The 17,287-nt window shown below is 41.8% G+C and overlaps 1 protein-coding gene and 1 long non-coding RNA gene across 7 annotated transcripts in view; one reads left to right on the forward strand and one right to left on the reverse strand.

The window, feature by feature from the left end:
- Nucleotides 1-4,169: 4,169 nt before the first annotated feature.
- LOC125119816 (uncharacterized) lies at nucleotides 4,170-12,007 on the forward strand. Its single transcript, XR_007133180.1, has 3 exons — nucleotides 4,170-4,766; nucleotides 7,558-7,765; nucleotides 11,280-12,007. It is a non-coding gene; the product is annotated as an uncharacterized LOC125119816 (long non-coding RNA).
- Nucleotides 6,776-17,287, reverse strand: part of TRIM9 (tripartite motif containing 9) — a 105,237-nt gene continuing 94,725 nt past the window's right edge. For 2 of the 6 annotated variants that reach the window (XM_047767312.1, XM_047767311.1), the window contains exons 8-10: nucleotides 12,103-12,406; nucleotides 9,656-9,818; nucleotides 6,776-7,694 (exon numbers count right to left, since the gene is read on the reverse strand). In XM_047767312.1, coding sequence (XP_047623268.1) covers nucleotides 7,632-7,694; nucleotides 9,656-9,818; nucleotides 12,103-12,406 — 530 coding nt within the window. In that variant the 3' untranslated portion in view covers nucleotides 6,776-7,631. Of the gene's footprint in view, nucleotides 7,695-9,655; nucleotides 9,819-12,102; nucleotides 12,407-13,233; nucleotides 13,258-13,672; nucleotides 13,715-15,936; nucleotides 16,126-17,287 lie in introns of all 6 variants that reach the window. The other 4 variants (XM_047767317.1, XM_047767315.1, XM_047767316.1 and 1 more) reach the window with 4 other exon arrangements.

The following is a 17,287-nucleotide window of genomic DNA, read 5'->3' on the forward strand; positions in this document are numbered from 1 at the left end:
TTGCTAATTGAATTACATATAACTAAATTTAAGAGGTTTTTTTGGAAAATAGCTGGAAGCTTTTGACAGATTTGGACATCTGAATGATAGTTTTTAACATATCAATTGGCCCCAACAGTTGAAAATCTGTGATCTGGTCTCAGAATTTTGGCAATTTTTATTGCCTTCAATTATATTATCTAGTGTATGATTATCAATTTTGTCATACACAAGAACTTTTTTCTTTTCTTTTACATTATAGGTGGACTCTTTTAAAAGATCTTTTAAGTGACAATTATTATATGAATTTAAATTTACCAGTTATCAATGCAAAGAACTCTACAGAAGTATGAGACTGATGAACTGATGCTCCCCCACCCCCACAACTTATTAATTTCCCCAAAGTACAGGCAATAAAACCTGTTTCTGAGCATAAGCCACCCACTCATCCCTTACCCCCTGCATTCTCAAGCCTGTATGCATGTCAGAATCACCTGGGGAACTTAAAAAACCCTCATTCTCAGGCTGCATCTCAAATCAATTAAATTAGTAGCCTGGTATATCAGTATTTTTAAAGTCCTCCTCTAGATGACGTCAATGCATGGTGAATGTTGAGAACCATCACTTTACCAGCAGCTGGTGAGTTTCTTTTGACACATGTATGATGTATCTTCATTGCAGAGATGTTAAGGTATGGAAAACAAAAATAAAAAAACAAACAACCCTTGCATCTAAGAAATAAGAAAATAGGGCATTACTATTATTATTATCCTAGCCCCGAGAAGATTAAGACCATGAAAAATATCTACCCATCTCCAAAGCATGGAAAGCAGATGCTCACATTCTCTTAACATCAAGGAAAAGTGTCCCCTCAACTTGGATGATGGACAACTAACTTACACACCGTGTACATAACTAAGCTATGTTTTAATTTTCAGTCTTAGCTGAAATCTTAAAGACATGGAATTTAATAGCGGCATGGAGTTTTGGCTGATCCTCAGAAGTTCCTCAGATTGACTGGCTTTCTGATAGATATTTGAAATTTGTTTCTTCTGTGGGCATAGCAGGTCTAAGTGCATCACTATTGGTAGTTAAAGTTGGCATATTCTGCAAAGCCCATTTATTGCCAACTATGAAACCAACCTCTTGAGAAGCTGCAATTAACCTTCACCAGCTTATCATTCTAAGAATGTCAGCTGATAAGACTGGAGACTTATTTCTTCATATCCAACAGCTATGCTGCCCACCATGCAATTAGGAAAATATATTGAGTCGAGCAGTCTTTTCAGAGATCACATGTGGAAATCAGCATTTACAAAGGAACAATTAGGATCCTCATTTACTTCAGATGACTTGCTCATTAAGAAAAACACTGAAAATATAGTCCAGAAAGTGACAGCAGAGTAGTTCATTTTTAATACCCCAATCTTTCCTTAAAAGCAGTTTGTTAGATGGCAGAATAACCATAAATCAATATTTGATAAATCCATAGTACTAGAAGTGAGTTTAGGCAGGATAAAGATGGAACCAGTTAATTAAAGAAGAAAACAGATGGCTTTGATATATAGGCAGGAATAACAAAGGAGGGTATAAAATGTAAAATATAAGTTGGAGAGGAATTTTGGAGAATTGATAAACTTGTGGCATAAAGTAATTTATAGTGACTTAGGCCTCCTTGAGAAAGATCAGATGAGTATTTACATTGTTTTCTGGTTTATTAAAGCTTTAATTATCTCATGTTAACACCTTAATATCTGAGATGTGATATGATTAAAAATATAGTTTCCAAAGAGTTAACCAATTTTCAAATAATATTTTTCAATATTTTAGGATAATTTTCATTTCTTCTTTTGTGATACTAAGTTCAACATTCATTGAAATTTCTATTTCTGGAGTTCCCGTCGTGGCTCAGTGGTTAACGAATCCAACTAGGAACTATGAGGTTGCCGGTTTGATCCCTGGCCTCGTTCAGTGGGTTAAGGAGATCTGGCGTTGCCATGAGCTTTGGTGTAGGTCACAGACAAGGCTCAGATCTGGCGTTGCTGTGGCATAGGCCAGTGGCTGCAGCTCCAATTGGACCCCTAGCCTGGGAACCTCCATATGCTGTGGGTGTGGACCTAGAAAAGACAAAAAGACAAAAAAAGAAAAAAAAAGAAATTTTTGAGTTACCTTGTAGCTTATTTTGGTAATACTCTACCATTTTGATTATTATGGCTTTGCAATAGATTTTAAGGTGTCATACAAGTCAATGTACTGATTTTTCTCAAAATTTCCTTGACTAGATTATTCTGTTAATTTTTGCAGAAGAATTTGACAGAGACTTTTTGTCAGGTTCCAAGGATAGGCATTGTCCCCCAAGAAGGTGAGATTAAGAATCGTTACTGACACTTAACTGGGATCTTAGGGAGGACATAGAAATGTGATATCACCAACAATTACACAGAAAAGAAAAATATCTAACATTTCATAGCATTCATTATGGGCCAGGTAAGGTTCGGAGTGTTTTACATTTATTGTTTGGTTTAACCCTCAAAACAATTCTGTCATTATCTCCACTTTAGAAATGTGGAAACTGTGGGTAAGTTTTCATCGCTTGCTCTGGGACATGCAGTTGGCACACCTTGGAGCCAGGACCAGAATTCAGACTGTTGCTGCCAGGTGCACTGAGATGCTGTGCCCTCAGCTACTATGTCTGACCACTCTTGGGCTGTCTGACAGTGCAAAGGGTGGAGGCTACTTAATAATTAATGCTTATATTTAGTGTCTTATCTTCATTGCACAAAGCACTTTTGCATGATTTACTTCACTTTTTGCGTCTTTCTTCGTACAGAACATATGTAAATGCATAGTTGGACATATTGTTCTTATTAGGGTATTTTAGCCAGGGTTGAGAATGATTCACTTGTTTCCGAGAAGCTACAGTTCTCTCTTCAAGGTGGTTTCTTTAGCTTTTTGGTTTCCTTTGTCATACACATTAAAAATCATGGTAAATCAAAAGACTTTTAAATGGTTAACAGGTAACTGGAACTTAACATTCATCCATGTTTATTAATGAAATTATAATTTATTGTCTTCATTATTTAGAGAATTTTAGAAAAAATATTGGGGGGGGAGGGCAAGAACCCCAACCTAAATAGTAATGCTTTTATTTATTTTGCTTTTTAGGGCCGCACTCTCGGCATATGGAGGTTCCCAAGCTAGGGCTCGAGTTGGAGCTATGGTTGCTGGCCTACGCCACAGCCATAGCAACTCAGGATCCGAACCATGTCTGCAGCCTACACCACAGCTCAGGGGAACGCTGGATCGTTAACCCACTAGTGAGGCAGGGATTGGACCCTCATCCTCATGGATCCTAGTCGGGTTCATTTACCATGAGCCAGGAAGGGAACTCCCCAAAATATTAATGCTTTTAGATTTCACAGTGAAAGTTTATTTTTACCTGGTGAGAGAAGGAAAAAAGATGTGAGATGTATTCATGCTCACTGCAGGTATATAAAAGCTATTTTGAATTGCTTCCTTAGTCGTAGCCAGGTTTTTTATTCTCTCCATCCCTCAGGAAAGGGGCTGAGTTAAAGTCCAAGAAAGGAGGGCCAAGAACAAAACTCAGAGGCCGTCTTCAGCAGACAGAAGGAGGAGGCAAACCAAGCCCTTCCATTGACAAAGAGAATATGGGAAGAGGAAGAAAAGGTAAGGTCAGGAGGTCAGTACCCTGGGCCTTGATGCCCCTCCTCCTCTGCCTTGGGCTTCATCTGAGGACAGGTTTGGGGACATAGGAACAGACTATTAGGTAGTTCCAGGGAGGCTCTAAAGAGAGCCCTCCTCGTGTCTAACATGGCCCCTCACTCTTTTAGACTGCACAGCTCTGATTTTTCGTGGTGATTGTTGATTTTTATGCAACTATCACCACTATCTAACGCTCAGGTATCTAATCCTGTGCCTTTTCTTAGCACAGCTGTGGCAGGGTGGAGCCGATAATAAGTCCAAAGGAGCAGGCTGTTTGTGTATTTAATTAGGTGTTTCTGGTGTTCATGTTTGTCAAACCTTCAGAAGCTGGTCCTTCAGGTAAAGACATGGTTTAGGTTGCCTCAGTTATATATGATGTATTATGTCAGACCCAAGGTTCCCTAAACACCAATCTCAGTGAAAGAATCTGGCCCACATATTTGAAGAATTTATGAAGGTGTCTTTAGCATGTTCATATAAATTATAAGGTAGTATGACCTGAGAACTTCTTTAATGACTACAGTTCCTTTGATCCATAATAAGAAATTCCAATTCACTGGCAAGCCCTCCTTTCTTATTAGTGAGCTGAATAGATGGGCAAAAGATGAGTGCACACATTAGAGGCAGAAAAAAAGGATCTGATTTTCAGAAAATAGGGCATCTCTTGCAAATCGCTTAATCACGCCTATGAGGAAATATGGAGGATCAGAAGTTCCATTAACCTTAGCACCATGGGAGGAATAAAACATGGCTAAAGTGTTCCACTAGGTAGCAAACAGAAGAGAAGCAAATCGGGAGGGAGGTGAGCCCAATAGGGGAAGAAAAAGCATCAGGATAGGGGGCCAGCAAAGAACAGCACAGAAACGCAGAACCTGGAGGGACACGGAGCAGCAGCTCCTACCAGCTGCCTGAGGTTCTGCTCAGAGATCATAACCTGGTACATATTGTGACCCAACCAGGTTTGTTTTGCCCAGTGCAGAGCAAGGAAAATACTGAGATGCCAACGTTTCCAGCACGGCGCACAGACTACAGTGATAAATCTCAAACCCACCTCCCTACCCAAGGTAAGGGGCTGGGGGTATTTCTGGGATAATGAATAAGGATGAGGTTGGCTGAGGTGTGGGGCCTGTGGGGCATGTGGGGGGCGTGGGGAGGGGTGATTAGAAAAAGGTGTGGTAACTGCCGCTCTGCGCAGGTGTAACTAATTGAGGCCTGTGCACATTCAAAAGGTCACCTGGCGGACACTCGCGCATGCCCACTTGGAAGGAGGGGGAGGCCTATCCAGTCTTAACCAGCTCAGCTGCAGCTAGACACCCAGCTGACTCCAAATTCCTGAAAAACAACTCAGGGAAACATCTTATTAGAGTTTAGGCTATGAGCTGCTGGGAGGACAGGAAACGTCCTAAAACGACCTTGCTTTGAAGGCAGGTGAAAAGGATTTAACCCATGCTTTCAATAGGCTCTTAAGAAGTGTTTATTCTTTTAGTAAAAAAAAAAGCAAAGGCAGTTCATTTGAAAGGCTAGTAACAAGGGAGACTAAATAATGTTGTAATCATTTAAAACAATCAAATTTCTTAGCCCATCCAAGAAATGGTGAAGGAACCTGGTTAGAAAAAGTCAGTGACACTATACCTTGCAGGACACGTTTGTGGCTTTTCCAGGAGCAGGTTTGTTAAAGTAAATCTCCGATGTTTGCAGGCAGATCTTCAGGGGCAACTAACTATTAATGTTTCATACTAAGTTAAGACCCAGGGGTTCAATACAACTAGGAGACAGTGCCAGGTTCCAGAGGTGAAGCGCAGGTGCTTTTCCGAGCCCTGGGGACCTTCCAGGACACTTTGCTGATGAAATATTGCTCTGACAAAGGCGCACTATTGTCCAAAACAGGCAAAAACTACAAAATTCTAAAGAGACATAGGATGCTCTCTCATAAAAATCATTTATTGGCACACCAGAAATACCCATTTTTTTCTAGTACAGCAGCTGTATGCATCTATAATTGCAATTCTGTGTAAACTACGTGTTACCAGTCACTAGAAATCTAATTAGCAAGATGAATTTGATAAAGAACAAGAGTAACTATGAGTCTACAGCGGCCCAGCCATCGAGTCTCATTGGAGAGTAAATCAAATATGAAAATTAGTGTTGGCCTGCAACAGAGTGTTTCTGTAGCCAAGAAAAACCACGGTGGACACAAACAGGATAGCACCCATTCAATAAATTAGGTACACTGAGCTAGAAAAACACCACAGCTGATAGAAATAATCTGATTAAAGGAAGCACAAAAGTAAATTATTAGCTATTTACATATATTACTTTTTGCCAAAACTTTAGTTTGTTAGCTTTCCCATCTTAACCCTTCCCTTTTGTAACTCTTGTTTTTGTTTTTTTGTTTTTTTCATGGTGAACTTCTTGGCTCCCTGGCAAATATTTAGACAACTAACCAGAACCTCTTTCTAGGGCCTACATTTCCTAAAACTTCATGTCAAACTAAAGAACCGGAAGGGTAGCTTATGTAAATCTATCTCTGCATGGAAGTAATAAGTTTATCCTTCCGCTATCAGTGCAGCAATGACCTACAATTTCATTTTCTTCCAAACGTTATTTGAAATATTCCAGAAAGTTAGGTTGTGAATGGCAGCAGAGTAGATGGACTGTTCATTTGTAACAGGCACAGAGAGAGTCTACACCCAGACAAGCATGTTAATCCTGAGGATGTGAATGCCATGAACTACAACTTAAGATTCCCCACTGTGGAGAATGGGTCCTCCTCCTTCTGGTCACTAATTTTTTTTTTCACATTTATTTTTAAGGCTTAGTATCATTGCAGCATTAACAAATAAGAATGCTGACATATCTCCCAAAGAAATGCTCTATGATGAATGGCAGCAGCAGGTACCATAATTAAAATAGCACGGTTGAAAAGGCATTGAGTTGGTATGTTTCCGGTCCTATGGTCAAAATGTATGGATTTTTAGCATCATTCTAGAGGATCTGAAAGATCTTGCCAATGAGCTTCTCTGGCCCTTCTTCATTTCCTTTCTGGTGCTAATCACCGTTTGTAATAATTTTATTTTTGGTTTGTTCTCCTAGGACAATATAAGCTCCAGGAGGGCAGAGACAACACTTGTGTAGTCACCATTGTCTCCAGTATCTAGAACAGTGCCTGGTCCATAGCAGATTCTCAATTAAAAATTTGTATTTATTAAATGAACTGAAACATGAAGTCCCCTGGCCTGCCTCTGCTTAGAGACTTTCCAATTTCATTCAGTGACCAGGGTTTCTGGCCTGTCCTAATGACCCAGCTGTCCTATGATCCTACCCCACTGTGAACTTTTGTGTAGCCATGTAGCTGCTATTTTTGTGATTCAATAGATACCAAAAACTTTGCTTTGCTCTATTCCCTCTGCTCACCTCCCAAAGATGAGCTGTGCAGAGCTAACAATGTATGAGAGGTCACAGGGCAAGAACATTCAAGAACATTCTAAACTGCAAGCTCCCAATTCAGCTCATTCTTCCCTACCTCTCCCCACCACCTACCTTTGACAGGAAGTTTAAGAAAAAAGTTATCAGGAGAGTTTTCTCTTGGCACTGACAGTTCAGCAGGTCACCCATGATGTGATCAGAAAAGAAACAAAAGATGACTCACCTACATACAAAGTTAATGTAAATAAAAGCAAAATCTGGGCTTGGAAACGAAGTGACGCGGTGGGCTGTCTAGGTCCTCTGTTGGCTAGAATTGCTGAACATGGAGGAGAAAGCAGGTTTTACAGCAGCAGAGAGGCTGGAGGGAAAGGGGTGGGGTGTGGGGTGTGAGGATCAGTGTTTCTCTCCTCTTCCTTCCTCTCTCTCCAGCTCTGACGGAGCTCCTTGCTGTCACCCTCCAGGCAGAGGGAAGAATAGGCTGCTGGCGCCTCCACCGCACATACTTAGGCAATTGATGCTCTGCTGGAGTAGAAGTCGGGGACTGGGAGCCCGGTGTGAAGCGTGACCTGGGGGAAGAGACTGTGAGTCCTGGAAGCACTGCAGGATTTCCCCTGCCCCCCTTCCCAGGGCACAGTGGGTATGTTCCCAATTCAAAGGGACCTCTGTTCACTTTTCTGTAATATCTATTCTAGTAGACGATAAAGAGAAATCTAGTAGAATTCAGCCTGTGCTAAGAACCTGGCCACCACGCTGGGCTCCCCAATCCTGGAGACACTTGATAACATGTTTCACATCCATCTGCCTCTTCCGAGGATTCTGGGGATATTGGGTCCCTTTTGCCTGAAAATGCAGGCATTGATTGCAGGTAGCAGTACCTGTTGGCCACAATGCAGTGATCACTGCCAAATCCGTGGATAGAGAACAGATGAGCAGACAACCCTCCTTCCTATTATTTGTTCACTGGTTATTCAGTTAGGATAAACCTTTCATTTTGAAATGGCATAAATGATTGCCAGGTATGAGGAAACATGGGCACTTATACTATTTCACTGATTTCTCTTCAACCTTGTACCTCCATGAATGGCTGCACAGACCAGGCTAGAACCATTTCCTTCAGTGTTGTCATCTCTCCCTGTCTTGTCCCTGTCTTCCCCAGCCCAAGAGTCTTTCTCTAAAGACACCCAGAAAATCCTGGAAACCCTTGAAGGGCATTGAATATAATGTTCTTTGCAAAGGTAATAGCTGAAAATGTGGCACACTTTGAACGAGGGTTTTCTAAGGCACATTTCTGAGGAAATTTATGATTTTCTTTTTTCCAGAGTAAAGGCTCAACTCTGACAGATTAGATTTCAGCCTCCTAGAAAAACCCATCTAGTGCTGGAAGGGAGAAGGGCAGAGGTCACTGGGTTGCAATCACTTTACTGCACATACTGATAAACAAAACAATGGATTTCAAAAATAGGTCCCAATGGTTCTGTATAGAGCAAAAATCACTGGTAGCTTGTTGATTCTCAAGCCCTATCTATTCAGCTGTTTGTTGAATGAGGTTCACAGTGGGATAAGGAGAGTTCCAGCTCCAGGGAAAGCACATCTTCCTGAATGGGCTCTGATCTTCTCTCCCATGGCCCCCCATCAGCCATAGTCATGGTCTTCTGGTCGTTTCTTGCCTACATGAGACCCCTCCCACCTTAGAAACTTTGTTCTGGCTGCCCTCTGCCTGGAAAGCTTCACACAGCTCACTTCCTCACCCTCTTCGAGGCTCAGCCCACCTACACTGACCACCCTGCCTAAGAGGGCCACTACCCTTCCAAACCCAGCACTGTTGGTCTCTTACCCTACCCTTGGTCTTCTGTCTATTGCATGTGGCCTTCCAACATGCTACATAATTAACAGAGCCATTGTGCTTATTTCTGACTTTTGTCTCCTGTAACTAGAAGGTGAACTCTAAGAGGCCAAGATTTTTCTTTTGTTTTCACTGATAGCATTTATCATACTTCAACAGTGCCTGACACATTGAAGGCACTCAATAGATAATTACTGAACGAACGAATGAGAAGAACCTCTTATTTTTGTTTATACTAAATCATAACTAACTCACAGGCATGAACTATGTTTTCTGTCCTTGTAGCACCTAACAGAACCTGTAAGGGTGCAGAGAAGACGCCCCAAAGGTGTGCGCATCATGCCAGCATTTCAGGCTCACACCTTCACTTCTCAGGTGCTCATGGCCTTTGCGTCAGGCATTCCACGTGTTTTCAGGCCAGCCCATTCAAGAGTTTCCTTTCTATTAGCCAGGAATCTGGGGCTCAGGGGGACAATCATTAGCCAGCCATGCATAGGATCCCAGCTTCTCACCTGCTGTTCATAGACCGTATGACGCAGGGCCTGATGCAGGCTTGTCATAGTCTCACTTGCCACGTGGACCCGCCCCACGCCCCCAGTTCCCCCAGGTCTCGGTCTGGGCCTTCCACGGTCAGGGCTGAGAGAACCTGCCACGGCAGCCTCAGAAGCAGGGCCAGCAGCTCACCTGCACGTTCCTGTTCAGGCTGACTGCCGGGAAGAACAGCCCCTCCACGTTGTCAAACGCTACGGGACCTTGCTGCTCATCGTTGATAAAAAATGTCAGGGTTTTTCTATTTAAATCGAGGAGGACCCCGATTGTGGCCCCCTTTGTGATCCCTCCCTCAGTTCTGTGGGGAAAGAAAACAGTTGAGTTTCACTTGCCTGTCCTCGTTCTAGGAGCTTCCTGTTTTGTATGGTTATATACAGTATTTCTCAAACTGTATAAAAGTAAGATTCCCCACCCACTGCCACCCCAGCCTCACCTCGGGAGCCTTTTAAAACATTTTCTCCCAATCACTCCTCCACCTAACAATTTTAATACCACGGATATACTGTGTATCTGTTTACGTGCTGTATGTGTATCTGTGATTTATATTTATAAAAAAGTACAATTTTTTTTTTGCTTGCTCCCAGAAAACCAATTTTCACCCCCCTGTTGAGAATGTATAGGTCCAATGCGCTGATCTGCTGTTGCTGAAACTGAAGTCCTTCAGACTGGGTCTCTACCACTAAGTCAGGCAGAAAACAAAACATCAAAGACTAAGAGCAAAATGTAACCTCTGGGCCATCAGAGCTTTGCCTAGAGTTGTGTCAAGCACTTTGCACAAATGGTGTGAATTAAACATGATGAAATCCAAAATAATTAAATTTGAAAGCTGAACTAAAGAAGCACTTAAGCTGAACCTAAAACACACGCAAGAAAAATTGGATTTGGGTGAGGCCTTATGCTATCCATTAAATTGAAAAACTCATTCCAGAAAGATGATAATTTGGGGCATGTTGAATTTGAACTGAGAATTTGGAGGCTTTCCATAAAATGGCAACAGCAAAGAAGAGGAACCTCCTCTCTGTAAGGTGAAATCATTAATTATACTGTAAGAGTTGGAGCGACTATCATTTGACAATGAATTGTGTCATGCGTTCAATTGATGGTTTCACAAAAGCCATTAAATATGGATGATCAGACTTGTCTTTTTCCTCCTCTTGGAGCAATCACCCTTGTCTCAGCAGAGCACAGGAATCTAAGAGTGTTGTCTTCACCCGGGCATGCATGACACAGACTGCACACAGTCAGTAAAACACATAGGTATCACGTCTTGGAAATTCAGAGTTTCAGCAGTGACAGCTGGTTACATGCAGTTCACATGCAAGCAGGTGTGTTCTGCTTTAGTGTTTCTCTGCCTAGTATGACGGTTGTGTTATTACCCACTCCTTCACTCCAAAGAAGCTAAAAAGGAAAAGTAAGCGTGGTATATGGGCGATGGCATCAGGGATCCAGTAACAGACGGCTCCCCCAAATGTGAATCGCTGAAGATAATGGCTTATCTACATCTAGTAGGATTTGATATCAGGCTGAAATGGCATATGTGCTCACTTCAAGTGGTAGTTTATAATACCTACCTGAATGCAGATGTATAGAAACTATCCAAGGGTACAGGAAGTAGAGGCTCTAGGAGTCCTACTGGTTAAAAAAGGGGCGGTAATGTGCACACAGAAAAAGCTGAGACAGTGGAGTCCGCTGCCTAGCACTGCCCAACTCACTTTCCTTGTGATCTGAGTACAACTGTATTTTTGCTTTTTGTTCCCAGAGACCCCAATGAAAATGCATCCTGGGGAAATCTTTGAAAATAAAGTGTATCCACAAAAGACACTTCTCTACCTAGGAAACTGGTGAAAAATACATCTGAGGAAGAAGACACAAGCCAAATGGAAAAATGAGGTCTAGAGAAAATATCACAGAATGTGTTAAATTACAATGCTTATATTTTAGCAGTAACGAAAACCTCTGGAGGTTCCTCTGTTCTTTTTCCCCAGAAAATTGGGTGCTGAATTCATACACTAACAGGAGAGTTCTTCAAGTGTAAAACTATCCGAATTGGTATCCATAAGATTTGGCTCAATGAATGACTACTATTCTGAGCTGTGGTATTAATAATTATATTAAGAAGAACAATGGCTTCTATTTTCCGGTGCCTCTGATGGGAGGCATTTTTGCATGTCTCCATTGTGGGAACATTTCTGCAAGGAAAAATATGATTCTCCTAATTTAGTGGATTTGGAAAGTGAGGGTCAGAAAAACTAAGTATCTTTATCCCAAAATGCTTTTCTGGTAAGTTGCAAGTCTATGTTTTAGAATCCTGGAATGTTTTTCTATAACAGAGATTCACAGGGATTCTTAGTTTCCAGCCCCGGGTAGAATATAGCCATGAGGGGCCTAGGAAAGTACTCATGTCTCTGTTATTACGCAAAAAATATAAAACACCAGGTTGGACTCAGCTGAGTAGTTGAACTTAATAAAGTCGCCTGCCCGACTTCCTTCACGTTGTCTATTTAACAGGTCTCTGAATTTGGGTTCTCGTTCTCGACCAGAAGCCAACGTGAAGAAGGCTTGGTTGGGGGGCTGCAGGGTACCTGTTGGTGTGCGAGTTGTTGTGCATGAACCAGCTCCGGTTATTGTCCACATACATTGCCCATGCTTTGTCGTCCTTTCCTAACATCACATCCTTCATCACGTCGATGCGAGCCACGCCAAAGGCAGGGTCGGGGTGGTTGTCGTAGCGATCCACAGTGAGCTCCCAGTAGTGGACGCCCTTGGAGAAGCCGGTCTTCCCCAGCACCACTCGGTCATCATAGCTACTGCAGGTCACAGTCAGGTTGTCATTGGAGAAGATGATGTCAGAGTGCGCCGAGCCAGGGTCGAAAGCAAACCAGGCCACTGGGAACAACAGAAGGGAGGGCGGTTACTAAGACGGACCCAATGAGCTCAACACCATAGCTCAGTCCTGGGCAGGTGAGGAGCATCTTGTCCCATTTTCATGCTTCCATGCAGAAAGGAGGCGTCCAGGGTCAGAAAGGGCCGTGAGTGAGCAGACAGGGGCGCATCCTGGGAGCTGGTGCTCTCTGCGCCCAGAAGCAGACAGAAGGAGGACACACAACCGATTCAGCAGGGGTTACCTGGCTCAGACTGCACTCCCAACCAGGTGATCCGGGAGTGAAGTGGCATCAGTTTTGGAAGGTGCAAGTCCCTTCACCTGGTGACTGGCAGAACAGTACACCAGAGACAAAAGGGGAGAGGGATGCGCTAAGATGCCTGTGTAACCCTGAGACGGGGAGGCTAGGATCTAGAGTCCTAGATGGAGGAGGGATAAAACACACTGAGTGAAACAAGGAAATGTCCCTTTGGCAGAAGTGCTCAAATCTAGTCGTTTAACAAATTTCCTCAGTGTTAGCAAAAACTCAAAAGCTTCAAAATGATCTATCACAACAGAAACTAATTTTCATGAGTGATTGTGACTTGGATGTAAGACAGGCTGCTTCCTTCATCACTTACAAATACAGTTTGCATGTTACTCCTAAACTAACATAAAACACTTTGGATATTAGGTGCAAACTTCTTGGTATACAGTACTATGCCTGAGTTCTAAATGCCACCCACCAAGAACACACTCTGGACAGATGATACTGCTGATTTATCCAACCTGTGCACCACCTCACATGCACTTTGGTCTTTGGTATTTGTAACAGAATAAGGTTATTCCGTACCTGCCAACAGCTTTTTAATGTCAACTGTTGTCATTCCAAGTGAAAGGCATGAGAGAGAAATAGGAAGCAAAATTGACATTGATAAGAAAACATGTGATAGACTAATACCAATCTAGGGCTCAGTTTAAAACTGCATACACTACAACTGTTGGTCTGACTAGTACCTTTGCCCACAAGTGCTCTGCTTATAAAGAGTGTTTTGCATTGATGTACAAGAAAACTGGGGAAGTGGGGGGAGAATTAATCTTCTTTGAGGTATGAAATTTTAAAATACAAGGATCTTTTTCATTTTTCTAAGTATGTGAGAAGCTGCTATAATGGGATTTGAATGACAGACAATTTTTTTGACATAGAATAAGCCGTTGACATTTATTTTGTGAAGGGAATGGACATACCAAGCATATAAGTAAAAGATAACAATTACAGTAGGTATACTTGCCTAATTGAGAGTAAGGTGCAGATTGTGTCTCAAAATTGCTTCCTATAAAGAGATACTACACATCAACGCTATGAAACAACAACCAGGTTGATAAAAATTATTTGTATACATGTAAAAAGCACCAGCTGAGTGGAGTCACCAGAGGCCTGATTCATGAAAAACCAAAGCCCTTTTTATGTTAGTTCACTTGGCTGGGTAAAAAATGCTTCTCTGCTCTTTCAAAATGAATCTGATAATTATGAATAATGACATGAGTTAAATGTAGGAAAAACAAAAATGACCTTGTCTTGTCCTTAGAATGTTTTACTACATCAGTCCTTTTCACCTAATTGAGGGGAGGGAGGATGGTAGCTGATGGGGGTGGGTGCGGCATCAGAGATTTATTGGAATCACCTGTGGGGCTTTTGTAACCTCCCCCCCCAAGCCACCCCACTTCCCAAACATTCAGATACCCTTACCTACCCGATGAGAAATTTCATCAGGGTGGCTGAAGCAGTCTAGTCTTAAAATGTTCAAAGGTGTGAACAACAATATCAAGTGGTGTCAGTGACTGATGTAGGAACTGTGTTTTTGATGAGCATGAGGGTATCCTCCAGAAGGGATTGTTAATTTTTTTTCCAACTCAATAAGGATCTTATGTGCTAAATGAAGGCTAATAACACTGAATTAAAAGAATTTTAGAAGAATTAAGAAAGCAACTTAGAAAGGACTAATGATTGAATTAAAACCAAAATGACTTTACTTTTGGTTACTTCATTTGTCTCTGAGATGAATTCATATGTAAAAGAATTGTTTTCTCCAACGCATGGCTGATATTTGTTTAGTTTCTATCAATTACCACTTCAGTTCCTACTCAGAGGTTAGAACTTAGTAAGGAACACAGGGATTTTAAAAACTGAATTTCATATCCAGCTTTGGAAATAAATTTGTAGAATCTGAACAGGGCTTTTAAAATTTTTATATGAATCATGCCTTGTGCAAATCTTTTTCAAAACAAGTTTTCTGAAACGTTTTCATACTACTTTAAACACACCATCCTACATTTAAGATTCAACGATACAGCAAGAACAATGGTGTCAAACACAGCCATCAAATATCCCAAACCCCCATTTCATTTTATTCTCGAGACAATATACATTACAAAGACTATAACAATATTTTACATTCGACACAACTGAAAAGAGTTCCATAACAAAGCATGTTTAAAAGCCGGTAGTGCACAGAAAAACAGTTAAGAAACATAAAAGCACAAAGGAAAATGTCATTTTAAAGAGAGCTTGAAGTCCTTGCATCCTTTTTGCACTGTCATGCTGTGGCCTTCTTCATTCCAGGATGTGGGATGAGCAAAAAGAATAAAATAACAAATGAAAGAAACCTTTGGAAATGTGAAATGTGCATCATGTGTATCCCTGATTATAATATAGTCCTGAAGAGATCAAGTAAGTCTGCATCTTAGATATTTTAAGATTCTATTGGCTAGACAGAGTTCACTGCACAATAACACTAGTCTAGCTTCCCTGAAATCAGCCTGAAGCCCTGTCACAACCCTCTTGGCTGTGGGAAACTTCGGGGAAGCCAGATTTTCAGTGACTCCCATCTTTGGGCTTTAGGCTAGTTAAGGGTTTCTGATTCAGCTGGTGGTGGTTCCTCCCCTTTGCTTAGAAAAGAATCAGCCATGAGCCCGACTGTCAGACCAGTGAACACAGGCTTTTGCAGAAAATACTTTCATTTTCTGCTCTCTGATTTGCCCACTTTATATGATGCGTTCTCCTGTTGGCATGTTTTTTTTTATTTTTTAATGCAGATCTCTTGAGTCTATGTTTAATCAGACCACTCCAGGCTGGATGCACTGATCCAGTCTCCCAGACACAGCTGGTTTCCTGGATACAGCAGGGTTGCAAACCTCCAAACTAAGGCCACAGCCTCCACTCAGCCAGCACCTGTGCTTGCTATGCCATTGCATGTGATGACAGAGCAGGTTTCCCATGGTGGTACCAGCTTGTGCAAAAAGAACAACTTCGCTCATCACTTTCCAATGCCATTATATACATTGACCACAGCTCAAGGGTTGGTCCTCACACCACACAAACAGGAATGCCACAAAGCTCCATCATCCAAATGCTCCTCATACTGGCAGCAGGCCACAGACAGGGACTAGCTCATCGCCCTCTGCACGCACATGAACGGCAAGAACAAAACAGGTACTTCAGAGAGGCCTTCAAGGCACAGAGATCAAGAGGAAAGATCAGAGGAGCTCAGCTCACCCGGTGCATTGAGAGACTGTAAAGAGGAATGCAAGCTCAGCTGGTGGGGTGAGGATCGGAAATCAAAGTAGGATCTCCCTGGAAAGCTGGGTTGTAGATTAAGGGTAGAGGAGAAAGGACTCATTCTACGGAGCGGCAATCTTTCCGAAGGCACTGGAAAAGGGAGGGTCTGTTCTTCTGAATCTGTGTCTAAATGTAAGATCAATGCAAACTAGAGATCAGAAATCTTCCACCCGCCCATGCACAGTTCCCCAAGACCTGACTTATGAATGCATTTTCACAAAGCCTCATCCACCCCATAGGTGCTACAGACACTACTATACCAAAGCGGTCTGTGACTGGGGGTGGAATTCTCATCAGGTCAGAACCCAAGACCAGAGAACACTTCAAATACCACAGACAATTGTTTTCATTTCCCTTCAATTTTTCGTGGTAGAGAAAGTATTAGGAATTTTCTATTAATTAAAAATTTTTAGAGTTGAATTTAGAAACCTTAAAGGAAAATTTTACCCAGTGATGACCAAGAGGAGATTAATACTGTATCCTCTTCAGCTTCCTTGGATGTTACCACTTGTATAATAGCCTCTTAAAGAATTTCTATTTAGGAGATGACGATTTTGACCATTTTTTGCTGTTCCATATTTTCCCTTTTTTCTCTTAATATAGATTTTCCATTTCTAAATGGACGAGATGGTTTTTCTATACCAGCACACTTAAGACTTGCTCTTTGAATTGGAGGGATAAGATAGGGAGGAAGAAGTCATCAGGGAAGGAGACTTACCTTTGTTTCTGAATTAAGATCAGACCCTAGGATGCCCTTGAACATCTCTAGTTCTCTAATAATAATAGACCCTGGGCAGTGGTGAGGTGCATTGGTGGCAAAAATGTCTTTATATTCTGGTAGTTGGGTCTGGCATGAAGATAGCTATTATACCAGAGTAAGGACATATATGTTACTTGATATGGCTTTAGAATTTACATTAATTTAGAGGTAGTTTCTCTAAATTACTAAAATCATTTCTTTCTCTTTTGTCAAACAATAGCTGGTTGTATACAGTAGGGTGATCTGGTCAGAGACAGGTGTTCTAGCAGTTGGGGCCTTTTCAGAACTCAGTCTGATGGTAATAATTTAGGAAATACAGATGGCATGATGGTAGTATTCTATGTCTAAAACTACCAAGGAACTTTCTTCTCATTGAAAAGATGATTTTGTTTTGGTGGCCAGAGGGTGTACCTGGGAATATTTTTTTGAGTTGAGTCCATTAGCATGTTCCTCTGTGTTGAACCCACCCTCATCCTATTAAAATGCTATTCTGTGTATATTCAGTGGAGTGCGTGTGTGCGGAACAGG

Source organism: Phacochoerus africanus, chromosome 2 (genome assembly GCF_016906955.1).
Source record: "Phacochoerus africanus isolate WHEZ1 chromosome 2, ROS_Pafr_v1, whole genome shotgun sequence".
In the NCBI taxonomy this organism is placed as follows: domain Eukaryota; kingdom Metazoa; phylum Chordata; class Mammalia; order Artiodactyla; family Suidae; genus Phacochoerus; species Phacochoerus africanus.